The sequence below is a fragment of the Oncorhynchus mykiss genome, chromosome 1 (assembly GCF_013265735.2).
Source record: "Oncorhynchus mykiss isolate Arlee chromosome 1, USDA_OmykA_1.1, whole genome shotgun sequence".
Taxonomy (NCBI): Eukaryota; Metazoa; Chordata; class Actinopteri; order Salmoniformes; family Salmonidae; genus Oncorhynchus; species Oncorhynchus mykiss.
The window spans coordinates 23,353,186-23,371,680 of record NC_048565.1 but is presented as its reverse complement, the minus strand read 5'-3'; the positions used below and the strand labels follow the sequence as shown (position 1 = coordinate 23,371,680).

Below are 18,495 nucleotides of genomic sequence, written 5' to 3'. Positions count from 1 at the left end.
GATTTAATACAGCAGATTCCAGGTTCATTCGTTAATGATGCTGATTTTATTGTGGGACTTTCTGGGTATTGTCAGGATTAGGGCTTGTTGTGGAAGATATTCAGTTATCTGAGATAGATGGCACCCAGTCTCTTGATTGTGTGTCAGTGATTAGATCAGTTGCAAGTTATGGTGGAAGTTACTGAGAAAATTGACTTCATTAAATAGTCTGTGTGTCCGTGTCTTGAATTGAGAGCAAATCATGATGGATGTTGCATTGTGAAAGATTATGGATATCACTTACAGTGCATGTTGATAACCAAAATTGTTCCTGACAATATTATTATTTTCCTGTAGAACTTTTCACAGCTGTATAATAGAGTTTGTTGTTGTTTTCACTCTATTCTGTATACGGAAGAGTATTAGGGTCAAGTGAAGAGAAACATGTAATAAACAGCAACGATTGATGATATTTGGATTATATTTTTTTGCACGATAGTGCTTTAAAAAAGTGGCAATATTTTGATAATAAAGTGGCAATATTTCGAGAATAAAGTCCAAATAAAATTTGAGTGAATGAAGTCACAGTATTTTGTGAATAAAGTGGTAATATATTTTAAATAAAGTGCCAATGTTTTTATAATAAACTCCAAATAAAATTTTGAGAATAAACTAGAATTTAAATTTTGAAAATAAAGTCTCAGTTATATTTCAATATAAACACTGTTAAAATTCCTGCAGTTAGATGACCCGGTGAAACTATACTTTAGAAATGGCATTAGTAAGAAGGAAATACTTTCTATTTAAGCACATAATGACAATATTATTATAAGTATTAGAACCTGGAAAAGGTTGAGCCACAGATTATTTTCAGAAGGAGGAACCGTGGTTACATACATAGGTAGAGACGGGCAGGTTGTGTGTGTATGCTAGTGTGTGTATGCAGCTGTGTGTGTGTGTGTGTGTGTGTGTGTGTTTGGGTGGGGAAAAGTAGAGGCAAAACAAACAAATGGCCATCAATCTAATGATCTAATACACTCGTTCAAACAGGCGTCACTGATCACTCACACTTATACATTTTAGACTATAGGCATACACTCTTCTAACGGTCATGGTGCATTATGAGCGCAGACAAAATACTTGAATGGCACTGTCATTGAATGTGAAGAGAACTGGGTTGAGTCCCCGTCAATCTGCCCTCTGGATTATTTACAACGTAGCCTAGGCTAACACGTTGCAAACAAATCTGTGCCTAATGGAAACTAGTAATGACCTTATCCATGGTGCTTTACTAACAGTAGTATTTCCCCCTTATGGTAACTATCCTTCTAACAACTATAGGCTAGTAAGCTATGTGAGCACACCCAATTTAACAAATGACCTTGGGATCCTTGAGACTGGGGGCTATGTGTGTGCATGTGTCCCATGTCAAGCTGCTTCTCTAAATTCACTACAAACAACTATTTTGCAGCCCATTATAAACCTATAGTGGCCCACTAGATTGAGAACCCTAACCAGTAAGCTGATTGGACATTACAGTTGGCAAGTGAACGTATATCATAGTCCTAGGCTTCGGGAGGACTTTCCAGTGAAGACGGGGTTTTACGCATGGGTCTATAGGAGGAGAGGCAACTCAATGACCACACCTGGATGCTGTTTGGATATATTCATAGATGGACTATCCTTTTCTTGAAATAATCATTGATCTAAATATAGGCCAATTAGATAAATGATGATAGGTTATATAGGCTATAAAGAAATAATCACTGATCTGACATGACTAGGTTGGTAGCCTAGCATAATAACTCTTTTCACTAAGGAAGAGGAGGAAGGAAGGTTATCCCCAAAAAAAGGGGCATCATCTCTGTTAAAGGCTACGGTTGAAGTCGGAAGTTTACATACACATTAGCCAACTCCATTTAAACTCAGTTTTTCACAATTCCTGACATTTAATCTGAGTAAAAATTCCCTGTCTTAGGTCAGTTAGGATCACCACTTTATTTTAAGAATGTGAAATGTCAGAATAATTACTGAGAGAATGATTTTTTTCAGCTTTTATTTCTTTTATCACATTCCCAGTGGGTCAAAAGTTTACATACACTCAATTAGTATTTGGTAGCATCGCCTTTAAATTGTTTAACTTGGGTCAAAAGTTTTGGGTAGCCTTCCACAAGCTTCCCACAATAAGTTGGGTGAGCTGGTGTAACTGAGTCAGGGTTGTAGGCCTCCTTGCTCGCACACGCTTTTTCAGTTCTGCCCACAAATTTTCTATGGAATTGAGATCATGGCTTTATGATGGCCTCTCCAATACATTGACTTTGTTGTCCTTAAGCCATTTTGCCACTACTTTGGAAGTATGCTTGTGGTCATTGTCCATTTGGAAGACCCATTTGCGGCCAAGCTTTAACTTCCTGAACGATGTCTTGAGATGTTGCTTCAATATATCCACATAATTTTACATCCTCATGATGCCATCTATGTTGTGATCATGATACCATCTATTTTGTGAAGTGCACCAGTCCCTCATGCAGCAAAGCCCCCCCACAACATCATATTGCCACCCCCGTGCTTCACGGTTGGGATGGTGTTCTTCATCTTGCAAGCGTCCCCCTTTTTCCTCCAAACATGGCCATTAACGTCATTATGGCCAAACAGTTCTATTTTTGTTTCATCAGACCAGAGGACATTTCTCCAAAAAGTACTATCTTTGTAACCATGTGCAGTTGCAAACCGTGGTCTGGCTTTTTTATGGCGGTTTTGGAGCAGTGGCTTCTTCCTTGCTGAGCGTCCTTTCAGGTTATGTCGATATTGGACTCGTTTTACTGTGGATATAGATACTTTTGTACCTGTTTCCTCCAGCATCTTCACAAGGTCCTTTGCTGTTGTTCTGGGATTGATTTGCTGTTTTCGCACCAAAGTATGTTCATCTCTAGGAGACAGAACACGTCTAATTCCTGAGCGGAATGATGGCTGAGTGGTCCCATCGTGTTTATACTTGGGTACTAATGTTTGTACAGATGAACGTGGTGCCTTCAGGCATTTGGAATTTCCCAAGGATGAACCAGACTTGTGGATGTCTACACATTTTTTGGCTGATTTCTTTTGATTTTCCCATGATGTCAAGCAAAGAGGCACTGAGTTTTAAGTTAGGCCTTGAAATACATCCACAGGGGCACCTTCAATTGACTCAAATTATGTTAATTAGCAGAAGCTGCTAAAGCCATGACATAATTTTCTGGAATTTTCCAAGCTGTGTAAAGGCACAGTCAACTTAGTGTATGTAAACTTCTGATCCACTGGAATTGTGATACATGGATTTATAAGTGAAATAATCTGTCTGTAAACAAGGAGGAGGCAGCCTTTGAGCCCAACAGGGACACGCAATCCTACTCCACGCAATTTGTGACGTACATTAATAAGATAATATGCATAGGCCTATGAGACTACTTCATTGGAAGTGTAGCCAAATAAAACACCATGCCTATACACACACACACATTTGTAAGTTAACCTTTTGTTTCAACGTATATGTTGCTGGCCTAGCTGTTACTTTCTAAAATACACTTTGCACGCGTAGGCATATGCAGGATATTAAGGATAACATTGTGCGAATTCGAAGGGAACCATGCCAGGGACAATGCCATGTATCTTCGCAGTCAGACAGCGCACCATGGCCGTTAGAATGGCTTTGCTTTGGGGATACTGTGTGTGTGTGTGTGTGTGTGTGTGTGTGTGTGTGTGTGTGTGTGTGTGTGTGTGTGTGTGTGTGTGTGTGTGTGTGTGTGTGTGTGTGTGTGTGTGTGTGTGTGTGTGTGTGTGTGTGTGTGTGTGTGTGTGTGTGTGTGTGTGTGCCTGTTTGAACAAGTATATTAGCCCCCCCCCCCAACTGGAGAATTCCTTTGTCTGTAGAAATGCAATGGAACGCAAGCTAACTCTCACGTGAACGTGCGTGACTAGCTCATGCCACTCTGGCAGACCTCTGGCTCATTCAGCTCCCATTCCCCCCTCCTTCACAGTAGAAGCATCAAACAAGGTTCTAAAGACTGTTGACATCTAGTGGAAGCCTTAGGACCCCATAGACACTGCATATTTGATAGGCAATGACTTGAAAAACTACAAACCTCAGATTTCCCACTTCCTGGTTGGATTTTTTCTCAGGTTTTTGCCTGCCATATGAGTTCTGTTATTTTTTTATTTTTATATTTCACCTTTATTTAACCAGGTAGGCTAGTTGAGAACAAGTTCTCATTTGCAACTGTCGACCTGGCCAAGATAAAGCAAAGCAGTGTGACACAGACAACAACACAGAGTTACACATGGAGTAAACAATAAACAAGCCAATAACACAATAAACAAGTCAATGACACAGTAGAAAAAAAGAAAGTCTATATACAGTGTGTTCAAAAGGCATGAGAAGGTAGGCAATAAATAGGCCATAGGAGCGAACAATTACAATTTAGCAGATTAACACTGGAGTGATAAATGAGCAGATGATGATGTGCAAGTAGAGATACTGGTATGCAAAAGAGCTGAAAAGTAAACAAAATAAAAACAGTATGGGGATGAGGTAGGTAGATTGGGTGGGCTATTTACAGATGGACTATGTACAGCTGCAGCGGTCGGTTAGCTGCTCAGATAGTTGATGCTTAAAGTTGGTGAGGGAAATAAAAGTCTCCAGCGATTTTTGCAATTTGTTCCAGTCACTGGCAGCAGAGAACTGGAAGGAAAGGCGGCCAAATGAGGTGTTGGCTTTGAGGATGATAAGTGAGATATACTGTGCCTGCTGGAATGTGTGCTACGGGTGGGTGTTGTTATCGTGACCAGTGAACTGCGATAAGGCCTATCTTTACCTAGCATAGACTTATAAATGACCTGGAGTGGGTCTTGGGGCAGTATTGAGTAGCTTGGATGAATAAAGTGCCCAGAGTAAACTGAAAATGGCTGTGTTTTTCTGTGACTAGATGCAGACATAACATAATCGTTTGGTGTGCTTTCGTCATAAAGCCTTTTTGAAATCGGACACTGTGGTGGGATTAACAACAAGTTAACTTTAAAATGGTGCAAAATACTTGTATGTTTGAGGAATTTTAAATCTGAGATTTCTGTTGTTTTGAATTTGGCGCCCTGCACTTTCACTGGCTGTTGTCATATCGATCCCGTTAGCGGGATCTAAGCCATAAGAGGTTTTTTATAGAGGCCATTACTCTGTTTTCTCATGCAATTGCATAGCCTATAGAAATGTTGTGACATGACGTTTGCATTGATGTCAGAGTGATTAGAGGGACAATAGAGTGCTGAGTACCAGGCAGTTAGCAAGTTTGGGTAGGCTGCTAATGACCATCAGCAGCATCAGAGCTTGGGGAATATTAATTACTGTGACTAAAAGGTCATGTGGTATTTTACTGCCATCATGACTCGTGACCGCCTATGTTGCGGTAGTACTGTAACAGCCCAATCCATGAATCCTATCTGTCTTCCCTGATCACTTGTCAAGCCAGGATGTTGTGCATGGCAGTGTACACTGAGCTGCTATTATATTGGAGCCATTTAATAGAGCTTGTTTTCTGCCCTGATCAGACACACTCTGTACATAGCCTAGTAGGAACACACTGTTAAATATTTGACATTCCCCAAACAATTCTTTAGAATGTACTCTACCATTTATTGCCTGTTTCCGTTTTCTCACGGCTCTGTCAGAGTAGGAGCACAGAGCGGTTAGAGCGAGCATGAGATGGGATGGGAGAGGTAGAGTTGTGAGATGAATGGGACATTGATTTATGTGAGGGCTGGGTGAGGATTTGAATTTTACGAATAATGGTTGCCCAGGGCCATTGTAGCAAAGACTGTTGGGTTCATAATTAGGCTAAGCCAGTTAATGCTCGTTTAGATTGCTTAAAGCGTTCTGAGGGCAACCGAGCTGAGCCGTACAGAGATAATTCTTATACTGACAAATTAGTCTGCATGCTTATTGCTTTCAGACATATTAATAAATTATGAATGGCCCAGCTCATGGATTTATCCTCCTGCATTCTATTTTGATTAAAATGCACCATCCTTTGTATGGTGGCAGACCTCTGCCTGATGGCTGTCTGACAGATTCCCTCTCCTTCTCTATTTCTTCTTCCTCTCTCTCTCTCTCTCTCTCTCTCTCTCTCTCAGAATACAAAATACTTTGGACATTCATATACATTGGATAATAAGGTAAAGGAATCTTCTCTTTTCTCCCTCCCTCCATCTCTCAGGACCAGTAGCAGTGATCAGTGGTGAGGAAGACTCGGCTAGCCCTCTTCACCATGTCAACCATGGCATCATCACCCCCTGTACCCTTGACGCTGGGCCAGATGCTGTGGTCATCGGGATGACCCGTATCCCTGTCATTGAGAACCCGCAATACTTCAGACACGGACACAACTGTAATAAGCCTGCTACCTGTGAGTACACATCAGCTCTGTTGACATTCACAGTCATTCTTATCATCCCTCTGTATGTTCCTATCAACATGGGCTAGTGTTAGCCCAAGGCCCAAAATGCCCAAGATGCCCTCTGTACCCCTTCAAACAGAAATAAATTATTTAGTCCTACCTTAAAAGTCTTTAAATTATTATTTTTTATATCATAGAGAAGCAGCACAATGTTTCACTGTAGGTGTGACCATTGTTTATTAAATCTTTCACATACATTTATTAATACGATATAGATAAAATCATACTTAAATCATGTATGAGGCCCTGTGAGTTTCATATAATTTTCCATGTTGCCTTGATCCCTCCTAATCTGGGACTGTGGGAATGTTTCATTCTTTGGGATTTAAAGGTATTGTTTACTCTCTGCAGGTAGTGCCATGTTGCTCTATATATGATCCACTTCAGAACCATGATTCAGAATTGGTTATGAAGATGGTGCGGACAGATATGGCAGCTCTGCCTTTAGCTCCTAAGCAACTTTGCATTATTTCATTTTTTTGTGTGTTATTTCTTACATTATTAGCGCAGACTTTTTTGTGTGTTATTACATACAGCTGAAAAGAGCTTTTGGATACCAGAGCAGCGGTAACTCACAAGCATTTCGCTACACCCGCATTAACAACTGCTAAATATGTATTTGTGACCAATACAATTTGTTTTGATTTTGATTTACTGTCTTTCCAAAGATGTACAGTATTTATGTCCTTTATTTTCTACCTCTACACACTGCATTGGCAGTGTAACCATTTCCACTGGCTCTCTTGTATAGGAATTATTCTTTGCAAAATTGTCTTGATTTATATCTGCCTCTGAAGATGGTGTCTCATGAATCATCCTCTCATAGGTTCCAGAAACCTACATCTGAACGCAGACTATAACGGCTGCTATATTCACTCATTGTCCATGTTGTGTGTATCCAAGCAACTCCTTATCGCCATTTAACTCTAAATACGTTTTGTTTGCTCACAAATGTTGCTCCTATTGGATTTCTTTTGAAGTTGAACCCCCAGTAATGTCCCCATTTTCACATCCCTTGAAAAAGACTGAAGAGCAGCTGATTACGTTAACTAATGCTGTGCAGTCTCTCACATTGACTTTCCCCCCTCTTGCAATTCTATTCGCAGTTCTCTTTTTTCCTAATGAATTGGTTTTCTTTTTATCGTTCCAAAAGTTGTGTTGATTAAAGGCTTTGATCTCTGATACAGCTTTTTTTTTTTTTTTACACACAGATTTGGTTGAGTGTCTCCCCATATAGACTGATTGGAATTACTGTATGTGTCTATCTGAAAAAGAGTGAGTTTTGTAGGGAATTTGTAGCTGAGGGCTTAATTTTTCTGCAGGTGCTTTCAGTCCTATGTTATGCATGAGCCATTTAACAGGTCTCTTTGGCCATGTACAGCATTTTATATACATTACCCTCCATAATTATTGGGACAGTGAAACATTTTTTCTTAATCATGGTAGCATCCACATTAATGTAGAAGTGTTTCGAAAAATATTATACTCTTATTTACAATAAAAAGGGACTCCAAAATGACACAATACATTATTTACGCTTCACTGTCCCAATAATTATGTATCTTACACTGTATCTTACTATTACCACACATTCCTTTGCTGTTAGGCTACAGAATGTGATATTACTCTGTAGCAGCAGGCTACGTTTATCTGACCTGGCATGGAAAATGTACTCTAAGTGTACAAACATTCTGTAGTACCTTCCTAATATTGAGTTGCACCCCCCTTTTGCCCTCAGAACAGCCTCAATTCGTCGAGGCATGGACTCTACAAGGTGTCGAAAGCATTCCACAGGGATGCTGGCCCATGTTGACTCCAATGCTCCCACAGTTGTGTCAAGTTGGCTGGATGTCCTTTGGGTGGTGGACCATTCTTGATACACACGGGAAACTGTTGAACATGAAAAACCCAGCAGCGTTGCAGTTCTTGACACCCCTTTCAAAGGCAATTCAATCTTTTGTTTTGCCCTTTCCCCTCTGAATGGTACACATTCACAATCGATGTCTCAATTGTCTTAAGGCTTAAAAAACTTTCTTTAACCTTTCTCCCCCATTCATCTACACTGATTGAAGTGGATTTAACAGGTGACATCAATAAGAGATAATAGCTTTCACCTGGATTCAGTTGGTCAGTCAATGTCATGGAAAGACCAGGTGTTCCTAATGTTTTGTACACTCAGTGGAGATCATAACTGTAATTGGATCAATACTAAATGTTGGAAAGGTCTGCATCCTCTCGAGACACTAATTGTTCACATTTCCGTGAATCTTTGAGAAAAAAAGATATATGGATGAAAAATGATAGAGGCACACAAGAGGCAAGCAAAGCCAATATCCGCTGTTCCAACTGATACACAATCAAGAAGTGCCTGGTGGCTGTGGAGAGAGAAACTCATCATGAATGGCGTGTAAAGCAGCAGGATTTGTCATGTCAGATGGAGGACATGCTACAGTACGTGATGTGAATTTAAGATGAGTTACTGGCACTCTCCTGCAGCCACGGTTCTCATCAAAACCAGCAGGGCTATGTTTAACTAAATGAGTGGTCCCACAGCTCACACACCTGACCCTGCACGCACACACACCTTCAATATAGTCCAGACTCCCAGGGCTTGCTGGGTTCGAAAGGGAGACCCAATGAGAGAAAAGGAAATCACATTTAGTCCTGAAAAATACATTGCAGGATTTATACATTATACATTGCATGAATCTTTTAAGCCAATCCATCAGGTTCTCGTGTGTGTGTGTGTGTGTGTGTGTGTGTGTGTGTGTGTGTGTGTGTGTGTGTGTGTGTGTGTGTGTGTGTGTGTGTGTGTGTGTGTGTGTGACTGTTCATCTGTGTGCGACTGTTCATCTGTGTGTCTACTGTGTGTCTCTGCATGTGATGGCTTTGTACAACAAAATATCAGAAACATTTAGTATATTGATCATTCATTATATAGTACTCTAGGATCCAAATCAAATGGGGATGAAAATGAAGTAAAAAAATGCCCTTTATGACACTTTGTGCTATATACTAAACGAGGCATTGACTGTTCAAAATGAAATACCCAAAACAGACAGACACTCAGAGAAACACTGCTCGGATAAAGCTGACCTCATGGACTTTAAGTAGGCAATGAGATATATTCAACCAATCAATGAGCAGAGAGGAAAAACCGAGACCTACTTCATCCTCGTTGACTTTCCTTCAAACAACACTGAACAATGTGGGTTTCTTTCCTCCAAGAGATCAGAAGAGTAGAAGCAATAAGAATTTACACAGCGTAGTGAAATTCACTGTGAAATTACATTTTTTTAATGCTTGATGTCTTAATAATTTTTTTAAGCAATCGTCAAATATCATCCTCTTTTAGTGCAAGTGGGTATAAATGTTCTTCATACAGGTTTAGTACAGGACTATCATATTGGAAAGATGTGTCCTTTCGGTTTCTGATAAGTCATAACCCTTTGTCTGTTTGTGATAATGGATTTATTATAATATAATTAAGGTAAGACTCACTTGAGCTCTCTGTAGACAAAAGATGTCACCAACAAGATGCTAACTTTTCTCTTAGCAGAGACGACAGCAAACCTTACCAAGCTCACTCCAGGGCATTTTAATACGTATTTACAGCAAGAGCGAGATCCAGTAGAAATTCATGGCCCGAGGGTGCTGTCGTTATTTTCTCTGTCTGAGCATAAATCACAGTGTTGTTCCCCTCAGCCAGTCTAATGCCGCAGCTGATGAAGAATCAGGTCCATCATGGAAATCACCTTGTGTGGTTATAATCACTGATATTTCAATTACTGCAACAGTAAATCCAATGGCTTCATCTAGTGTCACGCACGTACCTGTGGCTTTCGTTGATAATTCATCGGTCAGCTTTACCAGATATTTACCAGATATTCCTGTGGTTTATATTTAATACTACTTTAATACTAGAGGCAGATGGGTTTGAATGGAAATATATACTGAATAAAAATATAAACGCAACATGTAAAGTGTTGGTCCCATGTTTCATGAGCTGAAATATAAGATCCCTGAAATGTTCAATACACACAAAAAGCTTATTTCTCTCAAATGTTGTGCAAAATGTGTTCATAGTACAACCCTGTTAGTGAGCATTTCTCCTTTGCCAACATATCCTCCTGACATGTGTGGCATATTAAGAAGCTAATTAAATAGCATGGTCATTATACAGTTGCACCTTGTGCAAGGGACAATAAAATGCAACTCTAAAATGTGCAGTTTTGTCACACAACACAATGCCACAGATGTCACAGATATTTTTAGAGATACTGCAATTGGCATGTTGACGGCAGGAATGTCCACCAGAGAATGTAATGTTCAATTCTCTCCCATAAGACGTCTCCAACGTTGTTTTAGAGAATTTGGTAGTAAGTCCAACCGGCCTCACTACAGCAGACGACGTGTAACCACGACCAGCCCTCCACAGTCGGCTTCTTCACTTGCGGGTTCGTCTGAGACCAGCCACCCGGACATCTGATGAAACTGTGGGTTTACACAACCAGAGAATGTCTGCATAAACTGTCAGAAACTGTCTAAGGGAAGCTCATCTGCGTGCTCATCATCCTCACCAGGGTCTTGACCTGACCGCAGTTTGGAATTATAACCAACTTCAGTGGGCAAATGCTCACCTTCAATGGCCACTGGCACACTAGAAAAGCTTGCTCTTCACGGATGAATCCCGGTTTCAACTGTACTAGGCAGATTGCAGACAGCGAGTATGGCGTCGTGTGGGTGAGTGTTGTGTGGACAACAACGTTGTGAACAGAGTGCCCCATGGTGATGGTGGGGTTAGGGTATGGGCAGGCATAACTGACCGACAATGAACACAATAGCATTTTATCGATGCCAATTTTAATGCACAGAGATTCCGTGAAGAGATCCTGAAGCCAGCTGTTGTGCCATTCATCCGCCACCATCACTGCATGTTTCAGTATGATAATGTAGTGCCCATGTCGCAAGGACCTTTGCACAACTCCTGGAAGCTGAAAATATCCCAGTTCTTCCATGGCCTGCATACTCACTAGACATGTCACCCATTGAGCGTTTGGGATGCTCTGGATCGAGCTGTACGACAGCATGTTCCAGTTTCCCGCCAATATCTAGCAACTTTGCACACCCATTGAAGAGGACTGGATGAGGCAAATGGTGGTCACACCAGATATTGACTGGTTTTCTGATATATAAATACATAAAATAATAATTAATTATTATTGTATGAATTTATTTATTTAAATTAACTGGTTTCCTTATATGAACTGTAACTCAGTAAAATCTTCTAAATTGTTGCATTTATATTTTTGTTCAGTGTACATTTACCTACATACAGTAAGAATAGGAAATATTTTCACTGAAATGCACAAATATTTTACTTGAAGAGATACATGATAAATGATGCATCAACAAGCTGTTACGTTCTGACCTTAGTTCCTTTGTTTTGTCTTTGTTTTAGTATGGTCAGGGCGTGAGTTGGGGTGGGCAGTCTACGTTCTTTTTTCTATGATTTGGGATTTCTGTGTTTGGATTGGTATGGTTCTCAATCAGAGGCAGCTGTCAATCATTGTCCCTGATTGAGAACCATACTTAGGTAACCTGTTTTCACCCTTGAGTTGTGGGTGATTATTTTATTTTCTGTGTTTTGCTTCACCGTTCAGGACTGTTCGTGTTGTCGTTTTATTGTTTTTGTTCAGTTATCGAATAAATCTAACATGGACACTTACCACGCTACGCATTGGTCCTCCTCTTCTTCCACCTACGACGACCGTTACACAAACTCAGAAACTGCAGTTAGATTGGCATTCTGTAACACTCATCGAAATGGGTAGACCAAGGTGCAGCGTGATTTGGGTTCATCATAATTTATTTGAATGTGAACCAGCAACAGAAACAATAATGAGAAACAAACAAACGAACATACAGCCTTGTAGGGCTCAAAAGCAACAATACAAAACAAGAATCCACAAACAACAGGTGGGGAAAGGCTACCTAAATATGATCCCCAATCAGAGACAACGATAGACATCTGGCTCTGATTGGGAACCATACCAGGCCAACATAGAAATACAAAAACTAGACTACACATAGAAATAATAAACTAGAACACCCCCCAGTCATGCCCTGACCTACTCCACCATAGAAAATAAAGGCTTTCTATGGTCAGGACATGACACATTCACTTAATTCATCAAGGAACTAATTTGATTAAATGTAAATTTACTTGAAATATTCATCATGAGTGTCTCTGTGGTCAGAGCCTGTACCCTCTGTCAGAATGCTCCCCCTCTCTGCTACCAGCTAGTTACTGAGCTGCAGGACAGTCAGCCTAACTGCAGAGAGAGAGAGGGCTGATAGGAGCAGCACAACTTGTGGCCAGCTGGATTCCTTCCCATTACCTGCAGGTAGAGAATCTGTGGGAAATGAATCCTTTTTAGTAACAAAAAGACGGAGGACATGTCCCCTGGCAAGGCCCATCCAAACCTGGCTTCGACTTCTACCTCTTCAGACAACCTCTTTGTTGCACTCTGCCTGGTGTTTTAATGAAACAGGTTATATCATCTGCCAGCTTGGTTTTATTTTTATAGCCTTTCATAATGAGCAGATGTAATATGTTCAGTGATGAAATGCAGATATGGCTAGTGCAGAGCTGTTGTCTAAATGTATTTATTCAGGTAATCACTTGAAGAGCTTCAGGCCAGAAGTATTTCAAATCACCTCAAAGTCAAAGACTTGGCTGTCTACCGGGAATGGTAGCAATAGCAAAGGTTACCAAGAGGTAAAACAAAATACCATTACTATGTGAGAAAGATAGAGCAACATTCACTCACTCACTCACTCACTCACTCACTCACTCACTCACTCACTCACCCACTCTCTCACCCAATCACTTAATCAATCACTCAATCACTCCATCTCCTTTTCTTTAGACAGGTCATTTTCTGTTGCAAGGTGAAAAGAACAGTATTCAGAACCAGATACTAAATGTTAGCCCCTGCTCCACCACTACAGAACAGATACCTCCCCCCATCTTCTCTTTTCATGGCAACAGTTGACTGATGGCTGTCCCCTACACAGAGATCATGAGCAAAATATGAGTTTTGTCCAGATGCAATCAATATCAGAGATTGGCTGTAACCCTGCTCCATGACCCATAGCCAGGTTTCGTGGCCACTCCCCTCATCCATCAATGTATTCATCAGTTGGATTTAGGTGCAAAACAACATCCAATGAGCCCCATCGTCCGAGAAATCATGGCTATTTTTATAGCTCCATTTAAGGATGAACATATGAGTTGAGGGTTATCTACCAGTTAACAGCTGGCCTCTTAAGAAAAGGAACATTTTTGTAGGACACTTATTATTATAAAAGGAGAGTAGTCATATGTAGTATACTTTACAGTTGATGCCACTTTCATACATTACTGAACATACAGTAATATGATCAACAGGCTAAAAATCTCATCACTTGTTGGGTATGTATTACTTGCTAAATCCATTGCTTAATTTTTTCTTCCTCTAATTTCTTCCTTGAAGTAAATACTTAACGTAGCTATATGTATGCAAATTTGAGTCTCCCAACTCATTAAAAGCATTCTAATTGCAACTCAGTGGCGGAACGGTCATCACACTGCAGACTCTATCCTTGCTCTGCGCTCCACCTCCTGCTATGCTACTGTATCCATCCATGGATGCAACTTCTGCTGAGTCAGAAAGTTATAATGACCTTGACAGTGTCTCAATAACAGTGGAATACTGGTTAGAGTCGGGGGAGTGTTTCAACATTTTAATTTGCCAATAAAATCGAAATGAAAAAATAAATGCTTCACATACTTACAGAGAGTACAGGCTCTATATTGACACATAACAGATGAAAGAAGCATGTTTTGGAGTGAAATATATTCAGTATATGTCACATTAACCAAACTAGTTTTCCATTGAAGAAATCTATGCTTTCCTATACTTAAAGTAGTTCCGATATGTGATGGGTAGTTGGCCATTCTTTCATCCCAAAGAAGGATTTGTTGAAGTCAAATCATAGCTTTTGTACAAGAAGATGATATGTGTGGTTTGTACCCTCACACAGACTGTGTTTAACGTCTCTGCGACACAGACTGTGTGCAGAGTCTCTAGCATAAAAAATTGATGATGGCTTTTCAGCCCCAAAACATTTTGACTCGCACAATTTAACTCCGATTTATCTCCCCAACATCTGCACTTGAGGTCATCCAATTTCACCTAAGCAGGGGTTGGAACCAAAATTATTTTCCAATCATTTTGTACTGAACAGAACCATTATTTTTTCGTTCCATTCCACTGTTCTGACCAGCAAAATAAAGTTCTGAACTGGTTTGAACCAAAAAGGTTAAGGTTTATATTGTTCCTTTCTGTTCCTTTTTAAAACTCTGAAATCTATATATTTTTTTACATTTAGCTCGACATTAAATTATTTCACCAATGGATAGAGCAGCTTGCTCAAGAGCGGGCAAGCTATTTACGTGCATTGGACAGACAAGTGAAGTGTAGGGTGCGACATGCGACTGAAATTTTGCAGGTGAGGACAATGTTGGACATGAAGCGCTGGGCATCTTGTTGTTATCACATGCATTATTGCCAATAAGGCCCATAGAATTATATCTACAGAGGGGTGGATTCTCTGAAGGAACTGTGAATGTCTATGAACTTCAGAAAGTTGGCTTTGCGTAGGAGCTTTGTTGCGTTTGTTTGTGGGGACTATTAACCGGTTCCCATGTTTTTAAAATAACTGTTCTGTTCCTGAACAGTATATATCACTTTCGTTCTCAGTTATGTTTCTGTTCCTCTAAAAACTTTGATATTTCTGGTTTTCGGTTCTGTTCCCTGAACCGGTTCCAACCTCTGACCCTGAGTGCTGCTGGTTCACTCCAAAGTAAATTCAAGTCAGAGTATGAAAGAGTTTGAGTACCTGTATTAGTCATTCCTCCTGCTCCACAGAACACATTTGAACCCAGTCTGTATCTCTCACTGTGCTCTTTTGGCTTCCTTATGTCCTGTTTTGTTTTGGGAGGAGCCTTGCTGAGAGGGTTGGCACTGACTCCAGCTGCTCCTTATGTTCGGCCCTCTTTATACGTACACCGCGCTACAGTACAATCCTCCAACCAACCTTGGATGGTTTTAAAGCCCTGAAGTGAAGCCTGCTGCTTCCTTCCTCGCAAGCCTCTCCAGACACAATGAGACTTCTTTTTCACACACCACTGCTCGCACTTTAAAGCTCATTCCTTATTCATGTGATTGTCATGTTTACTGACAGTGCTGTGCAGCATCCAGGTTTCAACGGCAGTCGTGAATTGCCCTGCCTTTTGTTTCCCTTCAGGACTTTCTGACACAACACACTTTCCCAGAATCACCCGAGTATGATATCCTCTCTCTGTGTGTCTGTCTCTCCTTGATCTCTCCTTCTGTCAACACCAACATAAGAATATGATAGATGTTTCCATACGTGAATAACCTGTCTATTTCTTCTCTGCATCTAGTTTCACTTTATGGTGGCAAGGCCCTTCGCTCACCATAAGGTTGGGTGTAGAAGCGTTGGAAGGTCGAATTAATTTGTGCTATGTTTGACGATATTGTACATATGCCTATTGTGTTTGGAACAAAGCAACAGGAACAAATCCTAGTGTAATTGTACTGTATGTTTGCAATCCATAGATGTACGGTTACAAAATCTATAGCAACCGCAGTGCACTCCTCTGACCTGTTGTTGAGTGCTTTATTTTTGTAGTGTTTTGATGGTTTTCCTACTTCATGCTCTGCATCCCTCTGTTTGCTGTAGTGTTCTTCAACATCCCCTCAGCCAAAGCACCTGGAGAACTGTGCTGCTCTGAAGAGCGAGAGAGCGCGCTCTACATTATGTATCAGCCAGTGTCTGGCAGAGCCTGTGGAGGAAATGTGCTGATAGAGATTTATTCTGCTCGTCTGCATAAGAGAAAAATAATCAAATAAAGATGAGGCAAGGCAACCACGTAAGGTGACACTGGGATTCAGGTGAGAGCCCTGTGGATGACTCGCATGGAGAGATTCAGAGATTGGAGCCTTTTATGGCCACGGCCCTCATTTGCATTTTGTTTATTTGTTTGTGAGAGGAGCGGGGAATGATGCGTGTGGGAGGCATGAGAGGAGAGCGCTATGCGTGAGGGGGAGGTATAAGAGGAGGAGTCGTGAGAGGAGAAGGTGCTCTGCTCTGTAGAACAGTGTCTTCTGTCTGTGAGGTACAAAAGTCTGAGAATGCTGCAAGGGTGTTTACAGACTAACAGACAGGCCGGTACTTTCCGGGATCCCCTCGAACAGTCATTTTGGGGCACCATCTGCCACCTGCCCCCAACACTGAACACATGCAGGCTGTGCCCTCTCTCCGCATTCCCACACTGTTTTCATTACACCAGTACACAGAGCCATTAGCCATTCACCTAGCTGGCAAGCAGCACACACTCCCCCACCCCATATTACTAATGTCTTCAGGACACTTGTTTTCCACATGTTGTGTACTGTATATGAACTTGATATGGTCTAGCCACTGAGGGGAGACAGACACTTCTAACACTTATTCAACAGGAGTCAGCTCAGCAGGCTGTGGTTTATTTAAAACATTTTCTCTTCCTGTGAATCATCTAAATAGATCAACATCTCTTAATTTTTTAAGTATGCCTAACGGCATAGATACATTAATGAATCCTCAAATGCATCTGGTTTTCTCATGGAATGTTGTTGTGTATGTCTTTGTTTCAAGAAATATTATGAGGAGGCAAAAACTAAGTTGTGTGAGAGAACTGTTAGGACAGGTATCATAGAAACAACATTGTGAAGAATAGAAGACAAGGTGCTGTGTGTGAAACACCCACAGGGTTTTAGAGAGAGTAGGAAAGGTCTTGCTAGGAGTAGTACAAATCAAATCACAGATTATTGGTCACATACTTAGCAGATGTTATTGTGGGTGTAGTGAAATGCTTGTGTTTCTAGCTCCAATAGTGCAGTGGCATCTAATAAGTTTCAACATTACACACAAATCTTTAAGTAAAATAATGAAATTAAGAAATATATAAATACTGTATTAGGACGAGCAATATCGGAGTAGCATCGACTAAAATACAGTAGAATGGAATACAGTATGAGATGAGTAAAGCAGTATGTAAAAATTGTTAAAGTGACTAGTGTTCCATTATTAAAGTGGCCAGTGATTCTATGTCTATGTATACAGGGCAGCAGCCTCTAAGGTGCAGAGTTGGGTAACCGGGTGGAGGCCGGCTAGTGAAGGTTATTTAACAGTCTGATGGCCTTGAGATATAAGCTGTTTTTCAGTCTCTCGGTCCCAGCTTTGATGCACCTTTACTAACCTCTCTTTCTGGATGGTAGTGGGGTGAACAGGCCGTGGTTCGGTGGTTGATGTCCTTGATGATCTTTTTGGCCTTGCTGTGACATCGGGTGCTGTATGTGTCATGGAGGGCGGGCAGTGTGCCCCCGGTGATGCGTTGGGCAGACCGCACCACCCTCTGGAGAGCCTTACGGTTGAGGGCGGTGCAGTTGCAGTATGAGCCGGCGATACAGCCCGACAGGATGCTCTCAATTGTGCATCTGTAAAGGGACCAAACCAAATTTCTTCAGCCTTCTTCAGCCTCCTGAGGTTGAAGAGGTGCTGTTTCAGATTGTCAAGTGCCATTGGACTGAATGAAATGCTGTACTTCTGTTTGTACATGTAATCGAAGTATGTTGAGCAGGGCATTATAGAAACTTTTAAGCCTTGTTCACATTGGCAGTTTCAAATGACTCAAATCAATATTTCTTTGCATATCCGATTCGAATCTGTTATTTTTCCTGCAGTCTGAACAGCCAAAAAAGCACATGGAACCGGATATTTCAAGCCACATTTCAAACCACCTTTGTATGGGGTTTGAAATAAGTTACAATTCTGATTCCTGGTCATGCGACTTTGCAGTCAGTGGTTTTTAGACTTATTTGTCATAGCTTGTTGCTTGCTAGCTACTCTGTTGACAGTTTGA

At 40.9% G+C, this 18,495-nt stretch overlaps 1 protein-coding gene across 4 annotated transcripts in view; it reads left to right on the top strand.

Moving 5' to 3' along the window:
- LOC110510575 (NT-3 growth factor receptor) overlaps positions 1-18,495 on the top strand; it is a 298,705-nt gene that overhangs the window by 248,095 nt on the left and 32,115 nt on the right. For all 4 annotated transcript variants that reach the window (XM_021592045.2, XM_021591998.2, XM_021591958.2 and 1 more), the window contains exon 12: positions 6,222-6,410. In XM_021592045.2, coding sequence (XP_021447720.1) covers positions 6,222-6,410 — 189 coding nt within the window. The remainder of the gene's footprint in view (positions 1-6,221; positions 6,411-18,495) is intronic.